This window comes from Engraulis encrasicolus, chromosome 1 (assembly GCF_034702125.1).
Source record: "Engraulis encrasicolus isolate BLACKSEA-1 chromosome 1, IST_EnEncr_1.0, whole genome shotgun sequence".
Taxonomy (NCBI): domain Eukaryota; kingdom Metazoa; phylum Chordata; class Actinopteri; order Clupeiformes; family Engraulidae; genus Engraulis; species Engraulis encrasicolus.
In genome coordinates this window covers 51,816,835-51,842,489 of record NC_085857.1, presented here as the reverse complement: position 1 = coordinate 51,842,489, position 25,655 = coordinate 51,816,835, and the positions used below count along the sequence as shown (strand labels likewise).

The 25,655-nt window shown below is 41.8% G+C and overlaps 1 protein-coding gene across 2 annotated transcripts in view; it reads left to right on the top strand.

Moving 5' to 3' along the window:
• The first annotated feature begins 8,699 nt into the window (after positions 1–8,699).
• LOC134454160 (zinc finger MYM-type protein 1-like) overlaps positions 8,700–25,655 on the top strand; it is a 29,301-nt gene continuing 12,345 nt past the window's right edge. The window contains exons 1-5 of one of the 2 annotated variants that reach the window (XM_063204988.1): positions 8,700–8,888; positions 10,518–10,791; positions 11,263–11,369; positions 13,255–15,407; positions 19,650–19,736. In XM_063204988.1, the coding sequence (XP_063061058.1) occupies positions 8,874–8,888; positions 10,518–10,791; positions 11,263–11,369; positions 13,255–15,405 (2,547 nt within the window). In that variant the 5' untranslated portion in view covers positions 8,700–8,873 and the 3' untranslated portion in view covers positions 15,406–15,407; positions 19,650–19,736. The remainder of the gene's footprint in view (positions 8,889–10,517; positions 10,792–11,262; positions 11,370–13,254; positions 15,408–19,649; positions 19,737–25,655) is intronic. The other variant, XM_063204979.1, reaches the window with a different exon arrangement.

The window sequence follows — 25,655 nt, the reverse complement described above, 5'->3', positions numbered from 1 at the left end:
GGGATATGCCAACAATGCAAAGGGCTATCGTCTGTGGGATGAGGAGAAAAGGAGAATTCTGATTCGCCGGGACGTCATCTTCAATGAGACAGACTTCGACTGGAAACAGGAAGTGGAAGTATCTTGTTCAGACAGTGATGCTGGCAGTGGTCCTGATGAGAGAGGAGCATCAGTCAACGATGACACACCAGTCAATGAAGCTCCGAGAGAGTGCGGCAGAGTCAGAAAACCCCCAACAAGGTATGGCTATGATGAATATGCAGACACAGTGACTGTTGAACATTATGCAAATGTCTGTAGTGTAAATGAGCCAAGTACACTGAAGGAAGCAATGATGAGCTCCAATGCTAAGGAATGGAAGGAAGCAGCTGATTTGGAGTACGAGTCCCTGCTTGAAAATGATACTTGGGACTTAGTGAAATTGCCAAAAGACAGAAAGCCGATAGGTTCGAGATGGGTGTTCAAAGTCAAGCACCATAGTGATGGAGAAGTGGAGAGATACAAGTGCAGACTTGTTGCCAAGGGTTACTCACAGAAGTATGGCGCTGACTATGATGAAACGTTCTCACCTGTTGTACGATTCAGCTCAATTCGTGCATTGCTGTCCTTTGCTGTTCAGAATAACATGCATGTACACCAGATGGATGTCGTTACTGCATTTCTAAATGGACATCTAGAGGAGGAAATCTACATGGAGCAACCAGACGGGTACGTCAAGCCAGGCCAAGAGCACTTGGTGTGCAAGCTGAAAAAGGCAATCTACGGCCTTAAGCAGTCACCTCGCTGCTGGAGTAAGACTTTCACAGAATTCATGAAAGATCTTGGATTCAACCAGAGCACATCAGATCCCTGTGTGTTCGTGAGAGCTCGACAGGAGCTAGAGATCTTAGCTGTTTATGTCGATGATTTGATTCTGATCACAGAGTCACTGCAGAGCATGAGTGAGTTGAAAGTTGCTCTGAAAAACAGATACAAGATGAAAGACATGGGTGAGTTGTCTTACATACTAGGCATCTCAGTGATTCAAGACAAGACAAACAAGTGTGTGTACCTTCACCAAAAGCATTACATTGAAGCCGTTCTTCAGAAATACGGCATGGATAAAGCAAATCCGGTCACAACCCCAGCTGATGCAAATGTGAAGTTACAGAAAAATGATGGTGTCAGTAAGCCAGTGAACCCAGGTACCTACCAGTCAATTGTAGGAAGCCTGCTGTACGCAGCAATGGCCACCAGGCCAGACATTGCACAAGCAGTGAGTGCTGTGTCAAAGTTCAACGCAGAACCAAACACTGCACACATGACTGCTGTGAAGAGGATTCTTCGCTACCTGAAAGGTACCGCAAACCTCGCTCTCAAGTACCAGAGGTCAGAGTCTGGAACTTTAGTCGGCTTCTCAGACGCTGACTGGGCAGGAGATCAGGATGATCGTCGCTCTACAACCGGAAACGTCTTCCTACTGAGTGGAGGAGCAGTAAGCTGGCTCAGCAAGAAACAGAACACAGTCGCACTGTCAACTGCTGAAGCAGAATACGTCGCTCTCAGCCAGGCAGCACAAGAATGTACCTGGCTTACACGACTTCTCAGTGATCTAGGAATGGACGTTACACCAACAGTGATTCTGGAGGACAACCAAGGAGCTATTGCCATAGCTAAGAATCCAGTTGACCATTCAAGAACAAAGCACATAGACATTCGGTACCACTACATTCGTGAATGTGTGCAGAATGGACAAATTCAACTGCAATACTGTCCTACAGATGATATGAGGGCAGATATCTTGACCAAGCCCTTACCAAAGCAGAAGTTTGAGTATCTTAGGAGAGAGATTGGACTTTGTGCTGTGTAACTCAGATAAGTACAAGTCGTAGGCCAATGTTAAGTATTGTTAGAGCCTAAGTTAAGACTACTGGTAAGTAAGGTAAAAAAAAAAAAAAATTGGCTTGCTAGTATTCTAGTATTACTCTTTTAAGTTTGTTAAAAAGAAGAGGACTTATAGTCTAAGAGAAGAGTCTAAGTTTAATACATCTCCTAAGTTAAAGAAAGTAAGACTTAAGTTTATTGTTAAATTAAGTGGGAGTGTTGTAATACAGTAATTTGACAATGCAGGTTAATGCAGGTCAGAATGTGAAATACTGCCACCTTGTGGTGCTATGTATGCTCCGTGTTTCAGTTCAATAAATGCTCGTGAAACTTCAATACACACACACCCCCTAGTCCTTTCCTCTCCAGTGCCGCATGAGATCCGAGCGCTGTTCTCACACGCACAACCACACAAATCAATCCCTTGTAGGCCTATGATACCCCGATGTCTGCTAAAGTTTAGGCTACTGCAGGCTACAACTTTGTTGCTGAAACACTTTCTCATGCAAACGTCTGATGTGGGTGCGAACCCGAGAAAGGGGTTCGCGTTTTCCCTCCTAAACGAAAAGGCAACTCATTCCAGTTCCAAGCGGCCATGATTTTAAATCGCATGGCACACGGTATCTTGCTTCCAGATGCCCACTTTGTAGCCTAGGGCCTACTAATTTGCACGTGGTGGACGGCAATTGCTGATAGCCTAGGCTATATTTTTAAGAGCATCTCTTCCTCGTCATTCCCTCTCCCGCAGCACAAATGAGATCCGATTATAGCGGTTCTCATACACTGCAGTAGACTGACATAGCCTTTCTGTCTCTGTGTCAAAAAAGTGTCCGTTGTCTCGCATATCCCCCGTTTGAAACTATCTTAATATTTAAAGTAGGCTACATGTTAGATTGCCTTCAAAAGACTACGAAATAGCGGCCGCAGAGGTCTGCCAACTGCCCAGACAACTGCACTAGAATCAGATAACGTCTTTCCTCTCTGCCAGAATCCAGCTACCAACTGGGATAGCCTACGCTCTCTGTCATGCGGGCGTGCGTGCGCCCAACTTAGTCCAGCATAGAACAATGGAATAGAATGATGGTGAGTTCAAACTATGCGGTCCTGGTTACATTCACTTTCTCTATGAAGAGTAGACTATGAGATAGAATGATGGCGAGTTCAAAATGCGCGGCCCTGGTTACATTCTATCCACGGCGGAGTGATTATTAGGTGTGATGAGTCTCCGAGGATGATGTCCACCTAGACATCATCCTCCTTACCGACGCGTAGAATGCCAGTAGAACGCGTCTCATCCAATCAGATATCGCAAAATAAATTGACCGGATCTAACTATTGTATAATAGTTCTATAAAGAACCTCTGTATGGTTCCATATCGCACCATGGTCTGGCTTCAAAGAACCATTCAAAAGGGTTCTATATAGAACCTTTCAGGGGTGCCATATATATATGAGGTGGGTGGGCATAGAACTGGAGACACTCACCTCAATAACCGAGAGCAGAACACTGAGCAGACTAGACTCTATTGTGGACAATCAGCATCACCCCCTTAACGCCACCTTCACTAACCAACTGAGTCTGTTCAGCCACAGACTCCGTGCTTTCACCTGCAGGACTGACAGACTAAGGAAGTCCTTTGTCCCATGGGCAATTCAGCTGTTTAACAACACACAGAAGGACACTAAGAAGATCATCATAGGGGACTGGACTGCCTGAGATGCCAGAGCTGGCCCAGCCCGGGAAACCTCTTGGTGTGTGTGTGTGTGTGTGTGTGTGTGTGTGTGTGTGTGTGTGTGTGTGTGTGTGTGTGTGTGTGTGTGTGTGTGTGTGTGTGTGTGTGTGTGTGTGTGTGTGTGCTGTCCAATAACTGCACTAAGGAACTTTTGACCCTTGACCACTGGACATAGGCCTACTTGTTTTTCCTGCTTACCACAAGCAAAGACTGTGATCTGTCAGAGCTGGCCCAGTTACTGGGGAACCTCTTTGTGTGTGTGTGTGTGTGTGTGTGTGTGTGTGTGTGTGTGTGTGTGTGTGTGTGTGTGTGTGTGTGTGTGTGTGTGTGTGTGTGTGTGTGTGTGTGTGTGTGTGTGTGTGTGCTTGCCTAATACACTTACCTGTACTTTACTGTGACATTGTAAGAATTTTTAACCCCTATCATACTCTGTACACTGCCTACTTCTACTATACTATATCATAGATGTATCCATCAACACTTGTTGTCTACCTTAACTGACAGAGTATGTTTTTCTGCATTGGTCTATCCCAACTCACAGAATGTCTTTTTGCACAATTACCTTTTCTACATTTATTATCTATATTATTTTATTTTACTTTCCCCACCCTGATGACTATTCCTGTGTTTATTTTTGTCTTGAAATGTCCATGTGGGCTTTTGTGTATTTGTGTATTTATGTAAGCTACTGGATACCTGAATTTCCCCCTGGGGATCAATAAAGTTACTCTACTCTACTCTACTCTACATGAAGCATGTGATAGAACCTTTTTTGGTTCTATATAGAACCATTTTTTTCTAAGAGTGCAAAGTCCGGACCTTGGTAATTTGTCAGAGAAAATGTACATTTTTACATCAGGTTACATCGTTTTTTTTGTTTTTTTTTGTTTTGTTTTTTGCATTTTGTTGCATGGGGGCCACAGACCCCTGCAGCGCTGCGACGGGGTAGGGGTCACAAAAAAAGAAAGAAAACAGTGCTGAACTACAGTAGGCTACATCATAACAGCACTGTGACATTACAGAAGTCCTCAGTACTAGATTGAAACATGGACATTCATGATGATAATGCATAAGTTCTGTGTAGTGCTTGTCTAGATACTCAGACGCTTTACAGTTCATAAAATATAGAAAACAATATAAACAATTAGAGATGCACTGCAGAGTATAGACCTCTGTCGAGGAAGCTGTTTGATAGAACATTTGACTAGGTTACACCCTAGTCTTTCTGCCTTGTTTTTGTGGAGTTAGAAACTGGAATGTCAAAATTCGCCCTATCCCACAATGGTGAAGAGTCATTCAAAAAAAAAAAAAAAAAATCTGGATCCGGAACATGATCCATATCACCACCAAACTTTAATCACTTGTTCTTTTTGTCATTTCCAACAACTCCACAGAGTTTCATCTAAATCAGTTCAGAACTTTTTGAGTAATCCTGCTGACAGACAGATAGACAGACAAACAGACAGACAGACAAACCAACGCGACCTAAAACATAACACTCAGGATTTATTTTACCCTGCTGTGTGTGTGTGTGTGTGTGTGTGTGTGTGTGTGTGTGTGTGTGTGTGTGTGTGTGTGTGTGTGTGTGTGTGTGTGTGTGTGTGTGTGTGTGTGTGTGTGTGTGTCTGTGTGTCTGTGTGTCTGTGTGTTTGACGTCATGGCCAAACGTCTTAAATCTCTAGTTAATTCTAATAAGTCATTGAATGAGTTCTGTGTTCAATTCAGATTGATCTGACTGACTATGTATTTTTTAATTGGAAATACACAAAAACTAAGCTTGTTCCGTGTTGACGTCAGGTAGACAGAATGCATTGAATGAAAAGGTGTGTCCAAATCTAGGCCTACTGTATGCATTCAGGTCAGTGAGGCTAATTAACAACAAACAACACAAACTATTGAACAGGTGTCCATTTTCCCATTAGCAACTACCGAAGTTGCTAATAGGCTAACTAAACAACTTGTCTTTTGAGAAATGCACCCCAGCTCTCCATGCTGCGTTGTCACATCTGGAGCAGCAGGGAGACTTTAGCTCTGCCTTCAACACCATCCTCCCCAACAGACTGGTGGACAAACTAACAGGCTTTTGTACTCCACCTGCCATTGGATCAAGGACTTTTCAACAGGTCGCACCCAGCGAGTACGTACCGGTCATCAGACCTCCATGGCCCTCAACATCAGCACTGGGGTTGTGTGTTAAGTTCTCTGCTGCACACACTCTACACATGACTGCTTCCCTGCCACAGTTGTTGGAGGTGGTGCTGGATTTCAGGAGGAAGAGGACTGCCATCCAGCCACTTGTGATTGAGGGTGTGTGTGTGGAGAGGGTGTTAGACTTCCGTTTTCTGGGAGTTAATATCAGGGAGGACCTGACCTGCGTGTCAAGGCTAGAAAGAAGGCACAGCAAAGACTCCTAAGAATACTTAGGAAAAACAACACATCTGTCAGCTGCTTGTGCCCTTCTACCGCTGTTCAGTTGAGATACTAGTACAGTAGATATAGAAAATATAGATAGGCCTATTAACATTATTGTCTTTGAGTGTGGCAGGCAGCACTGTGGCGCAGAGGAAAGAGCTCCAGGGGGCAATAGAGGCAGCAGAGAACATCATTGGCTGCCCTCTTCCCTCTCTGGATAGCCTTCACAGTACCTACTGTCTAAAAGGCCAATTAGAGACACGTGACGTCACACCCACTCAGGCCACAACCTGCTTGAACTGCTGCCACCTGGTAGCAGATACAGATATATGAAAATAAGGACAAATAGACGGAAGAACAGTTTATATCCAGCAGCCATCACTGCACTTGGGCTAATTCTGCTACTTAAGAGTAGTTTTCATATCAACTTTTTAAAAAATACATATTTTTAGTTATTTTTTTTAAATTATATTTATTGATCTTTTATTTATCTGACAGCATTCTACAGAGGAACCATCAAGAGCATCCTGACCAGCTGCATCACAGTGTGGGGAGGAAGCTGCACGGAGCAAAACAGAAAGACACTCCAGCGCATTGTGAACACATCGAAGAAGATCATTGGAGCGCCACTTCCCTCCCTGCAGGATATCACTACCCGCCTTACCCGAAAAGCACTGAGTATCACCAAGGACATTAAGCCACCCTGCACACAAACCTTTCAGGCTCCTGCCCTCTGGAAAGAGGTACAGGTGCCTCCGCTCCCGTACCACCAGGCTGGCAAAGACCTTCATACACCAAGCAATCAGGATGCTGAACACTTAACCCACCTCCTATCACTGATAGCCCCTCCTCAACACTGAATTGTGATTGCACATTTTCACTAACTCAAACAAACACACGTGCACACGCGCACACACACACACACACACACACACACACACACACTGATAGTCCCCCCTTACACTGCATCGTAATTGCACACTCTACTTGCACTAAATAAATAAAATTAAAAACTCACGCACACACTATATACTGACTCAAAAAAGCACACACACACACACACACACACACAAACACACACACACACACACACACACACACACACACACACACACACACACACACACACACACACACACTTTGAACACTGGTCTTACCTTTATTTGTAAATGAAGTCCATGCGCCGCCCCTTCTGGACGAAAACCTCTGTGACTTTGTTGTAGAAATCCTCCTTGTCTTGTCTCAGTTTTAGAAGCCTCTCCTTCTCAATAGCGATGGTTGCCAGGGATGAAAGGTGTCCTTGACAGGTGCGATTACGCCCGTATGTTTTGAGTCTTTTCAGAGCAGAGGAAGACCTTGGCATCAGTGGACCTGAGAGCTCCAGAAGGAGCATAAAAAGAGAGCATGTCAGAGATATAACTAGGGTTTAGGCAGAGGACGCGCTCAACTTCTTGGAAAAATGAAAGTCTTTGGGTGCGCGATAAAGTGGATCAACTTAAGGAAGAAAAATCCACACTCACAAACTGCGTATCATTATTTATTTATATTACCACCATGTCCAAAAAGCAAACACGTTTCGGCTATCAAGCCTTCATCAGTGCGTGGTACTCAGAACAAAGACCGGGTCGTCCTCTGTAATTGGACTAAAATTTTGGAAGCTTGCAGGTCTCCTTGGGGGGTTTAACCCTCCCCTCGGTGTGTCGCCTGAGTGGGCGCCAGAGGTTGCTGCGTTTTCATCTTGGATGCCTTCTAATGTCTGCAATCTTTTTATTGAAAAATCTAGCAAATTCCGCGCACTTGGCATGTGATGCTGCATTTCGGTTGTTATTGCTATGTGTTGGATTAAGCAGGTGGCCAATAGTGGAAAAAAGAACTTCAGCATTATGCTGGTTGTCTGTTATGATTTTGGAAAAATATGCTTTTCTTTCTGATCGTACCGCATTATTGTAGGAGGAGATCTTATCCCTAAGGGATTGTCTATGGACTTCTAATTTTGTTTTCCTCCGAAGACGCTCGGTTGCTCTGCATTTTCTTGTATTGCATTTTATATCTATTATTATTTCACAACACCATGTCAGAATTGTCACAATAGGACATAACTGAAAATGCACAACAATACCTCGTCTCAAGTTCAACAATACATGTTCTATGTAGGCCTATATCAGTTGCCCAGTCTGCAATTTATATGTCTGTAAAGGTATTGTATAGGTACTCTTCTAGGTGTAGGCCTAATGTAGGCCTATGTAGGCTACTGTCTATGTCTAATTGTCTATGTCCACATCTAAAGTCTATGTCTATGTCATAGGAAAGTAAGAAACGTAATTTCAATTCTTTGTATGACCAGTGCAAGAAATTGGTCATAAAACCGACTTGACTTGATCTTTTTTTGTTGTTGCCTCAATCAACTATAATGCACAATTTCGTTGTTGACAAGGACACATAACATATGGGCCTACTCGATTTCAGATGAGAAAATGACACTAGAATTGCGCTTTTACAAGATATTGAATTAATTTTCAGTAACATCATTTATAGCGAGGTTACAAGCACAAATGAGTGAGCAAGTCTCGGGATGATGTAGTCAGATTCAGCATTTACTCCAAGACGCCAGGGGGCGATACGTAGACCACCGCGGTATGTATTTGGAAATATAAACCCAGAAGCATAAGTTTTCCGCGCTTTGTTTTGGCTTCTCAGCTAGCTGTGGGTTCTGTAGTAGATACGGCAATAAAGTTGCCCATCGGCTTACTAAAATTGATACAACAAATAGTGCAGAATGAAGTCGATATACCCGGCGGCTTGAAGACGGTTTTTCAAAGTCTCTCGTTACATTTTGTTCACCATTCCAGCGACCAGCCTGCCATCATGAATGGGTTAGAGGTAAGACGACGCTAAATATTAATCAGTGATCTGCTAAAATTATACTAAATTATAATATTAGATAAGTCTTCAGTAGGTTACAGTCAAAGCCAGTGCAGTCATTTTAATAGACGTTCTCTAGTTGAGTGAAATAAGTAGAGAACTAGAGAAGCTAACATGAAATTGCCTGGACTAGCATGCAGTTACAGCAGAGTTGGAGCCGCTTGTTCGACACAGACACACGTGTTCTTTACTTGGGAAGTGAATGTATCGGAAGCCAGGCCTAGGCCTACCTGTTACGTGTACAACTTAAGAAGCCTAAACTTTAGCTAAAACAGTCTCCTTTTATTGGACGTTTTCTGTGTGGAAGAAGATGTATGACAAAATCTAGTTGCCTGAATAGAAATGTCATCAGCTGGGAGACAGATAGCCACAGATTTTCTGATATGGCTTATTGATATGTGGCATTTGAAACAATGTAAGGCCATAAGATCTAATTTCAACACAATCCTGTCTTTGTAGGCCGACATGTAAACCAGGGGTGGGCAGGGCTCGATTTTTAGGGGGATGCCACCCCTGTAACCAAAGTTGTCATTTCATGTGAAATCAGAGACTTTGTGGCCTGACACAGATTTATTTGTAATACCAACTAGTGTGCCTTTTTAGTGGCAAGATAGATCAGCAGAGAACTGAATTTGCACAAATCTGAGAGAAATTAACTGACGACGTATTCATTAAGAGACTGTAGGACACTAAATTCATCCTTGATTATGTCAGTCAATTTACAGACGTCTCAAACAGATGGTTTTGATTTAGTTTGAAAGCTCTTTTCTGGCTCTACAAAATACACAAGCAACATGAAACAACAGTCATTCGAGTATGTATTATGAGATATTAAAATATGAATATTGCAAACACTCTAATATTTTAAAATTGCCAGTATCTTGTCTAAGGCTACAATGTTATGCAATGTCATGAACAACACCCGAAATGTTGGTATTTGTTTCATGAGTCATATCAGAGATAATGTGGCTTAATGTTGAAATGAGTTCTAATAAAGTATTAATAGAGCGGTGTTAGAGAAGACCCCACACCTCACCCAAAATTGTAATGCTAATGCAAAAACGTTAAGTGTCAGGGTGGGGTTATCTCCTGTAACAATACCCTATTATATTATGTTATACGTCAACTGATTAGATGTCACACTCTGAACTCTTCCTCCAGATCTAGTGTCTATTATTATTATAGTTATTGGTGTGAACAAGTCTTCTTACAAATCAAGTTTTGAAAGGCTAAATATGTCCAAATATAGTTAAGCTGTGCTATTTGTATTTCTACAGTAGCTGATAGACGGGCATAGTGAGAGGACATGGCCATTTGAAGGTGTGTCTGTCTTGAATGTAAATTATGAAGGCGTGACACTCGGACTTTGGAAGGCCTCATCTCCAAAATCGTTATAGGTGGGATGCTGAAACTTGGTACAAGGGTAGCTGTCTGAGAAATTGAAGAGTCACTTGGGGAGATTCTAGGTAGTCTTGTGAATTGATCTTTTTTGTATGCTGCAAAGATAAACAGTATGTCTAAACCCGTTTATGGGGAAAAAGTAGAAATGCGATCTATCTGTGCAACATATTTCTGTGTGTTTTACAGACAAGGGCGGATGGTGTTCCGCAGGGCCCAGTCATTGGGATTAAAGAAGAATTTGAAGTGGAAGAAACTGCTGTGTCTGCTGATGCTTTTTCTGCCAAAGTGGAAATAGAAGACATTGAAGTGGATGCCGCTGCTGCTGCTGCTGCTGCTGAAGTTGAAGTGGAAGTTGAAGACATTGAAGTGGATGATAACTGTGCTAAAGTTGAAAATGAAGAAGTTCAGGTTGCTGCGTCTGCTGATGTTGCTGCGGATGGTTATCAGTTGCTTCGCATTGGTATGATGTGCCTTGGAACATATACACTGGTGCTTGACACTTATCTTTTTTTGCTTAGCAGCCATTTTAGCTAGTGGATTCGGCCTTCACACTAGCCGTAATTTTCTTAACCATCATACATGTTGTGATGTAATATTATAGGCTATAATGTAATAGGTTATACATAGGTTATATAATATAATGTTGGATCAAAGTTGGTGAGACTCAATTTGTTACACGCCAAAGCCGATGGTATACACATGCACACACACACACACACACACACACACACACACACACACACACACACACACACACACACACACACACACACACAAAACTACTGCTACTACTCCTCAGTCTTTCTCTCTGTCCTAGAATCCCACATTTAACTATGTAACACACCTGTAACATTAGTAGTTAAAAGATCTACTCTCTTTCTCCATGAAATAATTCCACCATTTGTCTTGCTGTTCTTGTTTTGTCCTGTAGGTGGCGTTGCCTCCTCCATACTGCAGACCTCCTCATCTGCAGGCCTCCCAGTTCTCCTCCTCATCCAGAACTCCTCACCTGCAAACATCAAAGTTGTACCGCAGCAGGTATGTATGATGGTCCCTCTTTTAGGGTAGTGCTTTACAGCTTCAACACACATACATTGCACACGTGTTGGTTTGCATCACAATGTATCACATAAGAGAGTATACTCCTCACAGGAAGAACTCGCAGAGCATTGCACAATCCCTTGGTAACAGGCTTGAGCGCGTGTCTTTTGCTTGTTCTGTGTATGCTATTATGTAATGCTGTATTAAATGTTTTTATACATTTTAAGGACATGTGTATCTTATGCCACCCTTTTTCTTATAATTTGTACTATTTTCCATTCGTGTGTATCACTTATTTAGTCTTAACACTTTGGCATAACGCCACACTGAAAAGACAGGAGGTGAGGCAGGCAGTAGCTCTGACACATTAGTGGGCATAGCCTACATGAGCTTCTAGTTTGACGGTTGCTTCTCCTACGTCGTCATGTTGTTTACAAAGCGGATTCCAAAAAAGTTGGGACACTTTGTACTTTGTGAATAAAATCAAAATGCTGGCATTTTCAAAACATTCAATGTGTTAATAAGGTAGAGCATTATGTACAGACAACATATCAGTTGTTAAAGTCAAGCAGAATTATTGTTTTGAGGTAATTATGTGATCATTTAAAATTTCACCCTTGCAACAAATCCCCCAAAAATTGGGACAGGGCCAATAAAATGCTTTTTATATTGGATAAGACTAAACACAACACAAGGGATGAGACTGAACAGTTAAATACTTTGACTGATGGCATAATTGCATTCAAAAACTAGATATTTTGATATCCAATACATGATTTCAGCAGCTCAACTGATATGTGTGTTCTTCAACTTGTTTACCTTTTTGTTATGCTTAATATGTGGCATATCCTTAATGCCAGAAAACAATTTTGTGACCTGTTTACTCTTATGATGGAACCACACTGTTGGAACATAGTAGAGATTGAAATTTGCCATCATTATGGGGCATTATCTAAAGGCGGTGCTCAAAAATATAATGCCTTGGTAGCTATGTATGCTGTTGTTGTGTATATCATTCAACATTCATTTTAATGCTCTACCTGAGTAAGAAGACCATAACCAAGGCACCTCTGCACCCCCCTTACCATCATATGCTGTCTTTCAGACTGCCCACTAAATCAAGGTTAAGTATTCATTTTCTATATGACCTGGAGGATGCATTACTCCATGATTTTAAAAAAGGATGAAAGGATTTTCCATTCTGTAATCAGAGGACAGTTTCACATGTCTCCTAGGTTCATCTCGTATTAGCTTTTCTTCATGCAACACTGTTTGATGTCTGCATCATGTACATTAATCAAGTGTTGTGTTTATGGCCGTTTTTTCGAGAGCTGTCATTGTTGGAGTGTCATTGTTTGCTTATTGACGACGAGTATGTCATGATCTCATAACTCCTGCAATGATTACACAGAACTCTATATTACGGAAATAAGCCTTATATGCCTGCAATTTTGATCTTTTTGTGTAATAGATAATTAGTTAGTACCTCAAAATCTTCGCTACTGAGTGCCACAGCCTCTCTGTGATGGTGTTTTATTTGTGCATTCATATTGACAGTCAATATAGTTCCTGTTAAAATATGCTTCCTTGTGTTATTTTCAGAATTATCCAACTATTACAACATGTTTTGGCCCTGTCCCAACTTTTTTGAATTTTGTTGCATGGGTCAAATTTTAAATGATCACATAATTACCTCAAAACAATAATTCTGCTTGACATTAACAACCGATACGTTGTCTGTACATAATGCTCTACCTTATTAACATATTGGATGTTTTGAAAATGCCAGCATTTTGATTTTACTCACAAAATACAAAGTGTCCCAACTTTTTTGGAATCCGCTTGTAATTTAGACAGTGTCATTGTTGGCTTGTTCCCTTAGACTGCTACTGTGGACGTGGATGTCATATCGCAACTGAGAGGGTTCTCAAAGTTGGATTCACAAGGGAAAAAAGATGTGATGAAGCATGAACGACCGACGCCGGAACTAAAGGAATTACAGCAGAGGACAGGGCAGAAGATAACCCGATCGTTTCAAAGTGAGTGGTACAACCGAAAAGACTGGCTGTGTGGATGTGCTTCAAGAAACCGCCTTTTCTGTTACCCGTGTCTCTTGTTTGGGACCTATGAGAATGTATGGACTAACAAGGGATTTAATGACTTGAGAAATCTACCAAGAGCCCTCCAGAAACACGAATGCTCTTCTGCTCACATTCAAAGTCAAATTGCTTTGAAGACGTTTGGGACTTCTCCAATAGACGTGGCCTTGAGTGAACAGCACCGGCTAAATGTTAGCAAGCACAACGCCAAGGTGAAGGAAAACCGAGAGATCTTAAAGCACCTCATTCATGCGACCTGCTTCTTAGCCAAACAGGGGTTGGCGTTTCGTGGTAATGATGAGAGCGCCAGCTCTTCAAATCGTGGGAATTATGTCGAGCTGTTGAATGCGTTTGCCGAGTTGGATGAGAGGCTCGAAAGACACCTAGAGACAGCTACTGTATTTTCTGGGTTGTCGGGTACAATTCAGAATGACTTAATTGAAGCAGTGGGAGATGTGATCAGAGCTGATATCAAAAAGGAAATTGATGATGCACCATTCGTTGCTCTAGAAGTTGACGAAACGACAGATGTGACAAACAGAACTCAGATCTCCACGATTCTACGTTATGTTGCAACAAGTGAGGCGGGCTGTGAAGTGAAGGAGGCTTTTTTAGGGTTTGATGATGTCAGTGAAGACCGAAGAGCCCCTGCAATAGCCCAGTACGTCTTGGGAGTGTTGGAGAAATACAACTGCGTCGACAAATTAGTTGCACAGACATACGACGGGGCAGCTGTCATGTCGTCAGAGCTGAATGGTGTGCAAGCAAAGATAAAAGAAAGAGTACCCGAAGCGATGCTTACTCACTGTTATGCGCACAAGTTTAGTTTAGTACTGCAACATGCAGCAAAGTGCATAGCTGAATGCAGAAACTTCTTCAAAACTGTTGAGGGGATAGGGAGGTTTTTCAGCAAGTCCACAAAGGCCTCTCGCTTACTGGATGAAGTTGTGAAGCAGCGCTTACCAACAGCAGCGCCCACAAGATGGAGTTCTGATTCCAGACATCTGCAAACCATCAGCATGTTCCAATCTGACCTGCTCACGGTATTCCGTACCATCAGCGATGATCCAGACGGTTGGGATAATGACGCTGCAATCATGGCCTCTGGATATGAGCAGTGGCTGTCAAAACCATCAACGTGCTTCCTCATGATGTTGTATGATTTCATCTTCAATGCAACGGATGCTCTCTTTAGAGTGCTGCGAAAGAAGGCCATGGATTTTGAATTGTGTTGTAAACGGATTAATGACACAATTGAAGCTGTGGAACTAAAGAGACTGGAGTTTTACAGTTTCTACGAGCAGGTTGAGCAGAAATGCTCCTCACTTGGTCTGACCGATAGCATGCAAAGTCAGAAGCCAGCCAGAGATGAGCGGAAACGATTGTTCTTGAACATTCTAGACAATGTCACATCTCAGCTGAAAGCCCGATTTGATCACTTTGGGGATCTAGCTTTCCTTGCATTGATCGATTGTTCAAAATTGAAGGAAATGGCCAGACATTGTGATGAGACGAAACTGCAAAGCTTGTCAAATTATGCCAAGTTCTTTGACTTCGTCAGGCTAAAGGCTGATCTGATTGGACTGTATTGCTCACAAGCAGTGAGGAAGGAATGCAAATCCCCTGTCCAGCTTCTCAGTTTTTTGGCCAAGAACAAACTGACGGAGACGGTCCCTGAAGCGACCAAGTTACTTCAACTGGCCCTCACGATACCAGCTGTAACAGTGCTGGTGGACAGGTCTTCCTCTGCTCTGAAAAGACTCAAAACATACGGGCGTAATCGCACCTGTCAAGGACACCTTTCATCCCTGGCAACCATCGCTATTGAGAAGGAGAGGCTTCTAAAACTGAGACAAGACAAGGAGGATTTCTACAACAAAGTCACAGAGGTTTTCGTCCAGAAGGGGCGGCGCATGGACTTCATTTACAAATAAAGGTAAGACCAGTGTTCAAATCGTGTGTGTGTGTGTGTGTGTGTGTGTGTGTGTGTGTGTGTGTGTGTGTGTGTGTGTGTGTGTGTGTGTGTGTGTGTGTGTGTGTGTGTGTGTGTGTGTGTGTGAAGAAAGCAAAGCAGCAAGCATAGTATTGTTCACTATCTTCAGTTATAGGCAGTTTGCATAGAAAGAGATGCCACTTGTTGGTATTTATGTAGAAGACGCACTATTGCTTCTTTAACATTGTTTGGGGCGCTGAATTGTTTTCTCAATAATTATCGGTCCTCCGAAATAAACTAACCGAGTGTGTGTGTGCGCGTGCGTGCGTGTGTGTGTGTGAGAGAGTGAGCAAGGGAAAGAGAGGGAGAGTGAGAAAGCATCTGTAATGATGCAGTGCCTTGCTCAGGGTGCCCGCGGGGTAGTAAAAAGTAGTAAAATGTAGTAAATGAAAAAGTCCAAAATAATGACCAGTAAAAGGTAGGGGTGGTACGGTTCACAAAATTCACTGTTCGGTTCATATCACGGTGTCAAGGTCACGGTTTTGGGTTCTCTACGGTTCATTTTTTTAGTTCATGATAAATGATGCACTGGGAATATTAAACAATATTTATATAACTGCAGTTATAAAGTGATGTGTAGGCTTATAATAGGCTTATTGTATAGGCTCATAATGTGAAAATGGTGTGATTTTAATTGTGTCATCCTCTGATTGGTCTTATACCAGGGTCCCCGCGGGACATTAAAAAGCATTAAAAAGCATTAAATACAGAACTTGCAATTTAAGGCTTTAAAAATCATTAAATTTCGAGGTGTGGCATTAATTTTCAAAGGATCGGCATTAAATTTCACCTGGACACATTGTAGTAGCCTACTATATAGAGATTTGGACAGTTAATTTACGTAAAAACAGTTTTCCATCACTAAGACAGACGGCAACAAGCGCTCCGAGTCGGAACATGCCTGGGGTAGGAAACAAGGCACGCGACAATGACAGGCGGCCAGGTAGCAGACCCCCTCGTCTGGATCCCCCTACTGGTTGATGACGATGGCTGACCAAGTAAATTCCATCGACCACAGTGCGTGTGGTGGCTGACTTGACCGCAGTTTAAGAGTTGAGACTTTAAATTTCATCAACCAAAATGCCGCGTGGATATTTGTATTTCTGTGGTACCGTCGAAACTTTACTCGTCGAAAGCGTGAGCTTGAGTGTAGCGTTTGCTAACTCATGTAATTGCATGAATGCCATGATTGCAATGTAGATTAGCAGTTAAATCGTGCAATATTCTACTTCAAAGTCTCCGAGCTTCGTATCATTGTGTTTACGGTTTGATGCTGTCAAGGGGTAACGCAATCGGGAGTGTGCCCGAGTAGTGAAGTTGCAAGCGGTGGAAATGTGTGTAAAATGTAACAAACCGGTGTTTACGAGTCTAAATGACGCAATGAGATATGCGAGGATGTCCAAATCGGTAACCGCGTGGCGTGTGCATCGGTAGCTTATATTTTAGTTGGGTGTCAGCGGTGAAATGCTTGTGGTATTCACATGAAGCTGCTGCTTCTTGCTCTCGCCGCTCCGAAGAAGGACTTGTTGCTAAACTGAAAGTAGAACGCCTCTTGCTAGATGCCACCGTCTCTATTATGAAGCTTGGGGGGAAAGGAGGAGTAGCCCAGAGCCGTTCCTTTTTAACCCTTTTTAAACCACAGGTGTTATAGCCTCTACTCATAGTAGGCTAATGTGCACTCAACTATTTATCCATTATGAATGGTCAATTGTTGCCCATTTTATTTTATTTTTTACAATTGAAGGTATTTGATTAAATGTCATCAAACTTTCAAACATGCACCATTTTGAAATGGTTTCAGTTTTGAAGGAATTTAAAAGAAATGGGTTAGGCCTAATGGTGTTTCAAACTAGTGTGTGTCACCTCGCTCTTTTTGTTGTGTTTGCATGTCTTTGGTTAAATTAGGCACAACAATAAAGACTACTGGAGCTTGGGCCCTCCTGGGCAGCAGCCAGATCAACTGTAATTTTAACACAGATGCAGGCTACTTTGATTTGGAATAATAATACATTATTCTAAGGGAGGGGCACAGTCATGAAAACTCCCACATCATTCAGAAACCTCTTTAACAAGTCATGGCAAATGTCTGCCACAGAAAGTGACAAGGGAGCTGGCAGTGAGAATGAAATAACAGAGAGCAGCGTGAATGCCTGCTCAGTTTTATTTCGTAGGCTTATTAAAGCATGTGCGAGGCTGAGGGAGAAACATTAGGCCCCCCCATTAACTTAAAGAAGAAATGAAACGAATATTAATTGTTGGAATTTTACAGTTTGTGCTGCATATTACAAAAGTTCCAAGCTTTGTGATTAAAACAAGATATTATGTGTGTAATAATTTATCCGGGAAGTCATGTTAAAACGTGCTCAAAATGAGCAATATTTTGTCCAGTAGTGCGAATTTATTGTCTTATGCGTGACGTCATAAGGTTGACACAGTCCAACTCCGAACCCACAAAGTTATAGTAATCAATGGCGGCGTCTATGGCTAGTAAATCAAAGCACAGTGGAAAATATTGTGTTCGTGGCGGTCCAAATGGTACAGGTTGCAACAAGTACAAGCTTCACTGAAGGCATCTCTCTGCACAAGTGTCTTTAAGTCAAAATTACTGGAACTGTTGCTGACAAGGAGAAGGCAAAACAACGCTGATCGTGTAGGAGGCATCGGCTTTTGAACTAGATCAATGTTGTGCTCCGGGCGTTTTCCACCCCTCTTGTTGTTTACCTTAAAAAATCTGGAGACCGTGGACATGGTTGGAAATACACTCCTAGGCTACCACAAGCAGTGTCTATGGATAGCAGGTGTGCTGACGGATATCTCTAGCTCGAGTGCGACCACGGGTGAGTCTGGCCGACAGCCACTTAGCAGGATAGCAGCATGCTAAAGATGCTATTCCTCCTGCTTGTATGCAATTCGACAAGCTTGGTCTCCATAAGGCTTCCAGATCAGTTCTTCCTTGCTGCTGCTTACATGTGTTCACATTAGGCTTCACTACTAGCATAATAGTCATAATACTTTTATTGTATATGTGTATTGCATTGCATTATAGCAATGTAATAACAACTATACCATGTAACGTGCACATGCACACACCCCGTGTAGTGGTATTAATTTTCTTGTTGGAGGTATTAAAAATGGTATTAAAAAGCATTAAATTGGGTGAGCAAAAATGTGCAGATACCCTGTATACGCTAATGTTTTAATCAGAGAGACTGGATAAGATACTCCTAGAATGTCTGTTTTACATATTTTTCTGGGCAGTACATGAATTGCGGTTTGCGATGGATCGGTGCGGTTTGTGCCATCCCTAGTAAAAGGTAGTAAGCCACATCTCAACTGGTAGTAATTTCCCTGACTCCCTACAACATGGTCTTATTTGTTTTCTAATTTGTTTTGATTCCTATAGCCCAGGGGTCGGCAATTAAGTTTGGACGCGGGCCAATTTTTTTTCAGACAATGGCATCGCGGGCCATAGCTCTTTTTTGGGGGGGGGGTTTGTTCCTGCCATTTAAATAATTCATTATTTATCGATGCAAAATGTCGTTGTTGAAAACCTTGAAAAGAAAAAATGATTCAGAATGCACCGTTGGCCCGCGGGACCGCTAGTTATCGAATAGACTACTAGTGTGCGTCTTCCCTCAAACACAACTCTGTCATAACGCAATGATCACACCTCATGTTTTTGTTGTTGGGGGAAGATTCATTAAGAACAAGTAGGCGAGTACATCTATGGCCTTAATATACCAAGCCCCAAAAAAATTGATACAAAAGGTTTTTCAACTGATATCAATACATCCAGGTGTCCTTACTAACATACTGAAAATCTAACGTCAGGAAAGGTGTCATTTTCAAGATCAAAGTTTTTCAAAATAAAGGTTATTACATGATAATTACATTATTAGCTATCTTGAAAAGACCTATTTATTTTACATTGGAAACCCAGAAATGTTATATTTGTGTATGTTATGTATGTAATGTTATATTTGAAAATGAAATGAAATGTTTTTGTCAGCAATATATAGGCCTACTTGTCAAAATTGCCAGATGCTAACTCCCTTATATTGTTCAACTTCACTATGTCATGCAATTTGCGTGATTTATCATGTTTTCAGGATCTGTTTGGTTGGAGTGCTGTTAGGGTGGATAAAGACAATACTGCTATGGTAATATCCATGTGTTGTTTTTCAGGGCACATCATCAGTGATGAATCATGGTGTCACTGGGTGTTTTGGGTCTTTCAGCAGCTGAACTGAACAGACAGGAGCCACTACTTGTGTATGTAGAGGGCAAGATGAAATGGTTGATACTAGAGGAAGACAGTGTCCTGGAAGGAACATGGGGCTTTAGCATAGCTTTCAGATACGCCAGAGTAGGGCCTGTTTTAGCTTTGTAGGCAAGGGTCAGGGCCTTGTATTAAATTTGGGCATGAAAAAGAGGAGTGACATGCAGTGACATTTGCAAAGGTATTATTGCACAAGCTGGAAGGCCAGTCAGGAGAAAGTTGCAGTAGTTGAGGTCAGATGGACAGTAGGCCTACCAGAAGTGGAGTCATTTAGGTCAGGCACAGTCTGATTGTATGTATATTTTAGAGGTGCACCGAAAATTCGGCCACTTTCGGTTTTCGGCCGAAAGCCAATTGAGCAGCCGAATCGGAGGCCGAATAGAAAATGAATTGAAAATGGGCATTAATTAAACTAATATCAGTTCTACTCTAACATTTGAAGACTTCAAATACACATTTATTTTCTTTCAAAAACATCTCAAAACATTTACCGATATTGTAAACCGTAGATTTCAGCAATATTTAAAAATAGTGAAAAACCTAACTTTTGATCACTTTTGACTGAATTGTAATATTCAGTTTCGTTTCGGTATTCGGCCAAGTGATTTCATTATTATTCAGTTTCGGTTTCGGCCACAAATGTTCATTTCGGTGCACCTCTAGTATATTTAAGTTACTGAGAAGCGACAGGACTGGGAAACTGAGGCTATGTGGTCAGAGGATGATGGATGGCCATCAATAATGACACCTAGGTTTCTTGTGGCCTTTGAGGCAACAGCAGAGTCCATATTGAGTTTGATATCATGGCAGCCTGAATCTTTGCTTGTGATCACCAGCAGTGCTGTTTTAGCGAGGCTCAACTGCATTCCATCATACTTGTGATAGTTCAGAGAGGCAAGCGGTAAGGTGTGCGTAGACCATGGAGTCATATGTCACAAATTTACAGATATGACTGTGCTTCATCAGTGTAACAGTAGTATGAGAATCTGTGAGAACAGATGACATGACCCAGTGACGTGGTGTAACTTACATGGCAAATAGGAGCCCCAGTACCAGCCCTTAGGACACCCCTGTGGAGAGGCTATGAGTTGAGGATAGCTGACCTTGCCATGATGCATGCTAAAAATTATATTACCAGACTCATAGAATATCTGGAAGGACTTGAGAAACATAAAACTGAATTATTTTAATCTAAGAGATGTGTTAAAGGAGAAGTCCACTTTTTTGAACATTAAGGCCATTTTCTGAGTGGTCTGCAATGTTTTAGAGTCCTCCTCACCGTTTGTTTCATGATTGCTGCAGTCTCTATTATTTGGCTGATTTGGATTTGATCTCAAACAGCTTTAGAATGGCCGTCTATGGGCTCCTGCAACTCTATTCTTAATATCACCTTTAACATTTGTTTTGAAGAATATGCAACTCAGCAAGTGTTCAGCAGTATTCACTGGTGTTCCTTAGCAATTTTTGTAGCGAAATATGGCATCTGTCGTGTTTTATGTGTGTTTTAAATAGCAATTTGTAAATTAAGTTTCACTTTCACTTTCACTTTCTTTCACAAAATGGTCAATAAAAAATGACAGAAGCCATATTTCGCCTTGAAACTTGTTAGGGACCGCTAGTGAACACCCCTAACCACTTTATCAGCTGTAGACTTTCGAAAACAAACGTTTAAGGTGATTTAAGAACCGAGTTGCAGGTGCTCATAGACGCCCATTCTAAAGCTGGTTGAGATCAAATCCAAATCAGCCAAATAACAGAGACTGCAGCAAACATGAAATAAACGGTGAGGGGGACTCTAAAACATTGCAGACCACTCAGAAAATGGCCTTAATGTTAAAAAACTGGACTTCTCCTTTAAAAAAACATGTTTTGAAAATATTGCTAGCTGGCGTGTCTGCACAAAGATCTTAAGATTTACTACAAAGCAAAACAAGATGTCCATACTCTCTTCTGAAGATATCTTTTGGCTTACTAGAAACAAAATAAGACTAATTTTGAGCCTGGCCTTTTCAGATTTTGAGGTTTTGCATTTCTAATTACCATATTAAAATATAACATTTCAGAAAACTTGCAATACATTTTTTTCTCACAAATATGTGAGTAATCACCGGTTTAAATTTCATGGTGATATTAGCAAGCTAAATTTTTTGGCCTATTCACCTGGAGTGTCTCTCGGCCCTTATAATAAGCCTACAGGGGTGATAGTGAAAAAAAATCCAGAGCCTGAACTTTTCCCCCTGCTCTAACGACGACGACAAGATACTGCATAGTGACGTAATGTAGGCCTATTTTGACACATTATTCAAACATTTAATAGCCTGTGTATGACCATAATTCAAGCCTCATAGTAGAAGAAAACCCTGAACCTATAACACTTTCTGAGGTAAGAATAACCTAATGGCTAATTATTATCAATGTTTTTATTTTTGCAAACTCTGTCAAGCCTGAAATCAGGCATGGTGCCTGAATACTATCACCCCTGAGCCTATAGCAGCCATGTTGAAAATAACTAATTTCCCAAAGTCAGATTTTACTAGATTTTTAGTATGTCATTTAGGAGGTCCAATAGTAATATAATCCATGAAAAAAACTTAATCAATTTTTTGGGGGTTAAACCCTAAATGTACTCGCCTAAAGACAGTAACACAGCCTGTGATGGTAACACCATTTGCAGTGGGTTATTTGAAAAGAGAGAAATTACCAACCGGTTACGGTTTCCAGCTGATTTGGCGATGTCTTCTGTGTCCTAATATCCTCACGTTTTATTAGTTTGGAATAGGTGTTCAGCGGTTGGGCTACTCAAAATAGTTCTGGTTACTGAATCTCTATCCCTTGTACTGGTCCAAGTGTCCCCAGTAGGGTTTAATATTTTTCCCGAAAATGGCATGAATCAAATCCCGGGATCGGACGACCCATTTCCCGGGAATCCCGGGAAATCCCGTTTTTTTTTTCCCTCCCATTTTTTGATCTAGTCATGTAGAGGCTATAATTCAACTGTTCCTCCCAAACTGGCATTTTGTATCAAGTTGTTACTGTTTGTATCATTATTGGGAGAAAAGAATTAAGATTAAGCTCTACTATCCACCAACACAATAATAATGAAGTGTAAGATGATAGCCTGTGCGCAGCATGCAGCGCTTATCAATGACGGGTGGATTGTTGGTGACGGTGACTCGTCTTCTAAAAAAAAGAAAAAAACCTAAGCAGCCCTTACATAAAAGTAGCACACTGTTATGAAAACGGAAATATGGTATAGTCAACCATTTAATGATTTCCTTAAATCCATTATATGGCTGTTAAGAACTAACGGCAGCAAAGGGGAATAATCACTCGTTAAGTTACACAAACATCTCTTTATTGTTTATTGTTAGGCCGTGGCAGGCATGTTTTACTACTCATAAGTGATGATAGTTAATTATGTGTCTACTGTTTAAGTCAGGAATGGATATCAACATGATACGATGTTTGTATGCTTACAATTTGAAACGGTGATGACATTTAAAACCGGGTCAAACGGCCATAAACAGCATTGTAATGAAGGGTGTCCGTAACAGCAGCATGAAAGAGATGGAACTTTAATTTCACGACGACATTCTGTCTAAAAACTCGCCCTGGCCGCTTCCCTGTTTCGCTTTAGTTTGATCGTTACTGTGGAAACGGTTGAATAATTTTGCTCCTAATCACAGTTCCTGCAACGGTAAAGCCAGAACTGCAAGTGTGAACGAAATCAACACAACAGCATGAAGGAATAATAAACAGTAACGGAAATACTGACGTGACCTGAAATCAAGCGGGCGGAATTGGGAGCCTTTCGCCGGTGAATTGGGCTGAAACTAGATTTTGCTGCTGCTTAAGTGAGCCTGAAGTGTTACCGCTGTTAGATGGCACTGTTGCTTACTGTTGCTAGGACAACAAATAGACACGCACTTAATTTTTTTTCCCGGTTTCCCGTCATGGCTTTCCCGGGAAACGGGAAATTGTTTTGATCAGATTTCTCGGGAATCCCGGGTCCCGGGATTAAACAGCATGAGAGTCCTTTCACACATTTTGCGTGATACTGGAAAGTTCTCTCCGACTCTGGAATTTCTGTTGTTCCCGCGCTGTGTTTCCACATGTAGGAGAAAAGCGTCTTGAATATACGAACAGAAGATTCATTACAAAGCGCAAGTCAAGAGCTGCCACGCAAAATTTGAGCTGTCAGAGAGCACAGTGCAACGAACGGCCTTTTGACTTTCTGACGCTTCGTGGAATTAACAGAATCGAAAGTGTCTCGCCGCGGTGTGGGTTAGCTTATTTGGGCTTTCACTTCTTTCTTTATGATTTGATTTAATTGGGCCATTTCACATTTGAGCAGACATTATGTTAATTTAATGAAACCTAGACTATTTTTTACCTTTCCCACTGGAGGAGGGAGACAGGACACTTTTTTTGCTTAAGATTACACGCACATGGCGTGCCATACCGTTCCGACCTGTGCGTCATGGATAAGTGCAGGGATGTTCCACCTGTCATTTTGTCAATTTAGGAATATCATCTATACCTCAATAAATGTTTCGAAATGTATGAATGTATGGTACTGCTGTATGTATTCCCTTTTAAAAATAATAATACAAAAAAGTAAAAAAAAAAAATAATAATAATACATCAAATTAATGTCATCTCGCGGGCCAGGCAGAATAGATGGCGGGCCAAAATTGGCCCGCGGGCCCCTATTTGCCGACCACTGCTGTAGCCCATGATCTCAACTCTCGGCAAATTGATTTTTATGCAGCTGCAAGGACGGACGCTGGGTGAACTGATTTAGCTTTGTGCTAATACTACCAGTAGTTGTTAACTAGCAGCTGACTGACAGGCGTCAGACATCGGCAGCGCCACAAAAGCTACCTGCTAGGCATTTTGTAGTCTACGTTCTGCTAGACGCGACTAACCTGGTTGGATGTGAAACGGTGAAAGGTCTGCTAAACGCAATTTCATGAATTCCATGATGACTGTCTGTTTGAGATTAGCTGTTGTTCATACAATACTAATGAAGTCAGAAGCGGTGGAAATTGGTGCGTAACATGGTGCGTAATATTGGTGTTAAATGTAACAAATCGGTCGAGTAAAAGAATGCGAGGCTGAATATTTTTTCACCGGTGCATCCAGCCAAAAACAAAATTAATTGACAATGCTAAACGCCATTTTAATGGCCATTTGTCATTCTGCAGTAGTGCTAGTAGGTATTAGCCCACCAAAAAATAAAAACGTTTTTGGAACTGCGGCCATTCCTTCAACTCCGCTGCTCTGGCTTTCTACCCCTTGCACCTTGCGCTGATAGGCAGCCCGACTTTTCAAAATTAAATGTTCGACTACCCGAGTTCATAATGTGCTAGTCGAGGTGGTGCTCAACCAAATCTGGGATTTTTGAAACGGGACGAGAGGGTAAGAAGGGAAACGTAATGCAAACAGCAGCGGCCACTGATAGAATTCACGCGGAAGGTTCAAGCGCAAAGAATGGCCCGTTTCAGTCACTGTCAAGAGTTGACACGCAAAGTCTCCCGGGAGATTGCAGATGTTTTTGATAGCGACGTACTATCTGTCGGCAAGGCATCCTTCATGCACCGAGACAGAGAGAGAGTGTGACGAGAGAGAGACGCAGACGCTTCGAAGCGCTTGCTAAGATGCCACAATCATCATTAGGAGCGATCCAGAATGGGGAAGGGCAAAACCAAATTCACCTCGGTTTCCACCTAAACAAACAAAAATCAACAAATCTATCGATGTAGCTACCATATGAGTGTTTTTTAAAAGTGAAATTGTAGTCCCTTTTAAAAAACAATGAATTTTAAGTTATTTTAATTTTGCTCCCTCTGAATTTCAGTTTGACATCCCTGGCTGAGGCGTTCAGCAGGCGTTTTTTTGCAGGTGCCTTA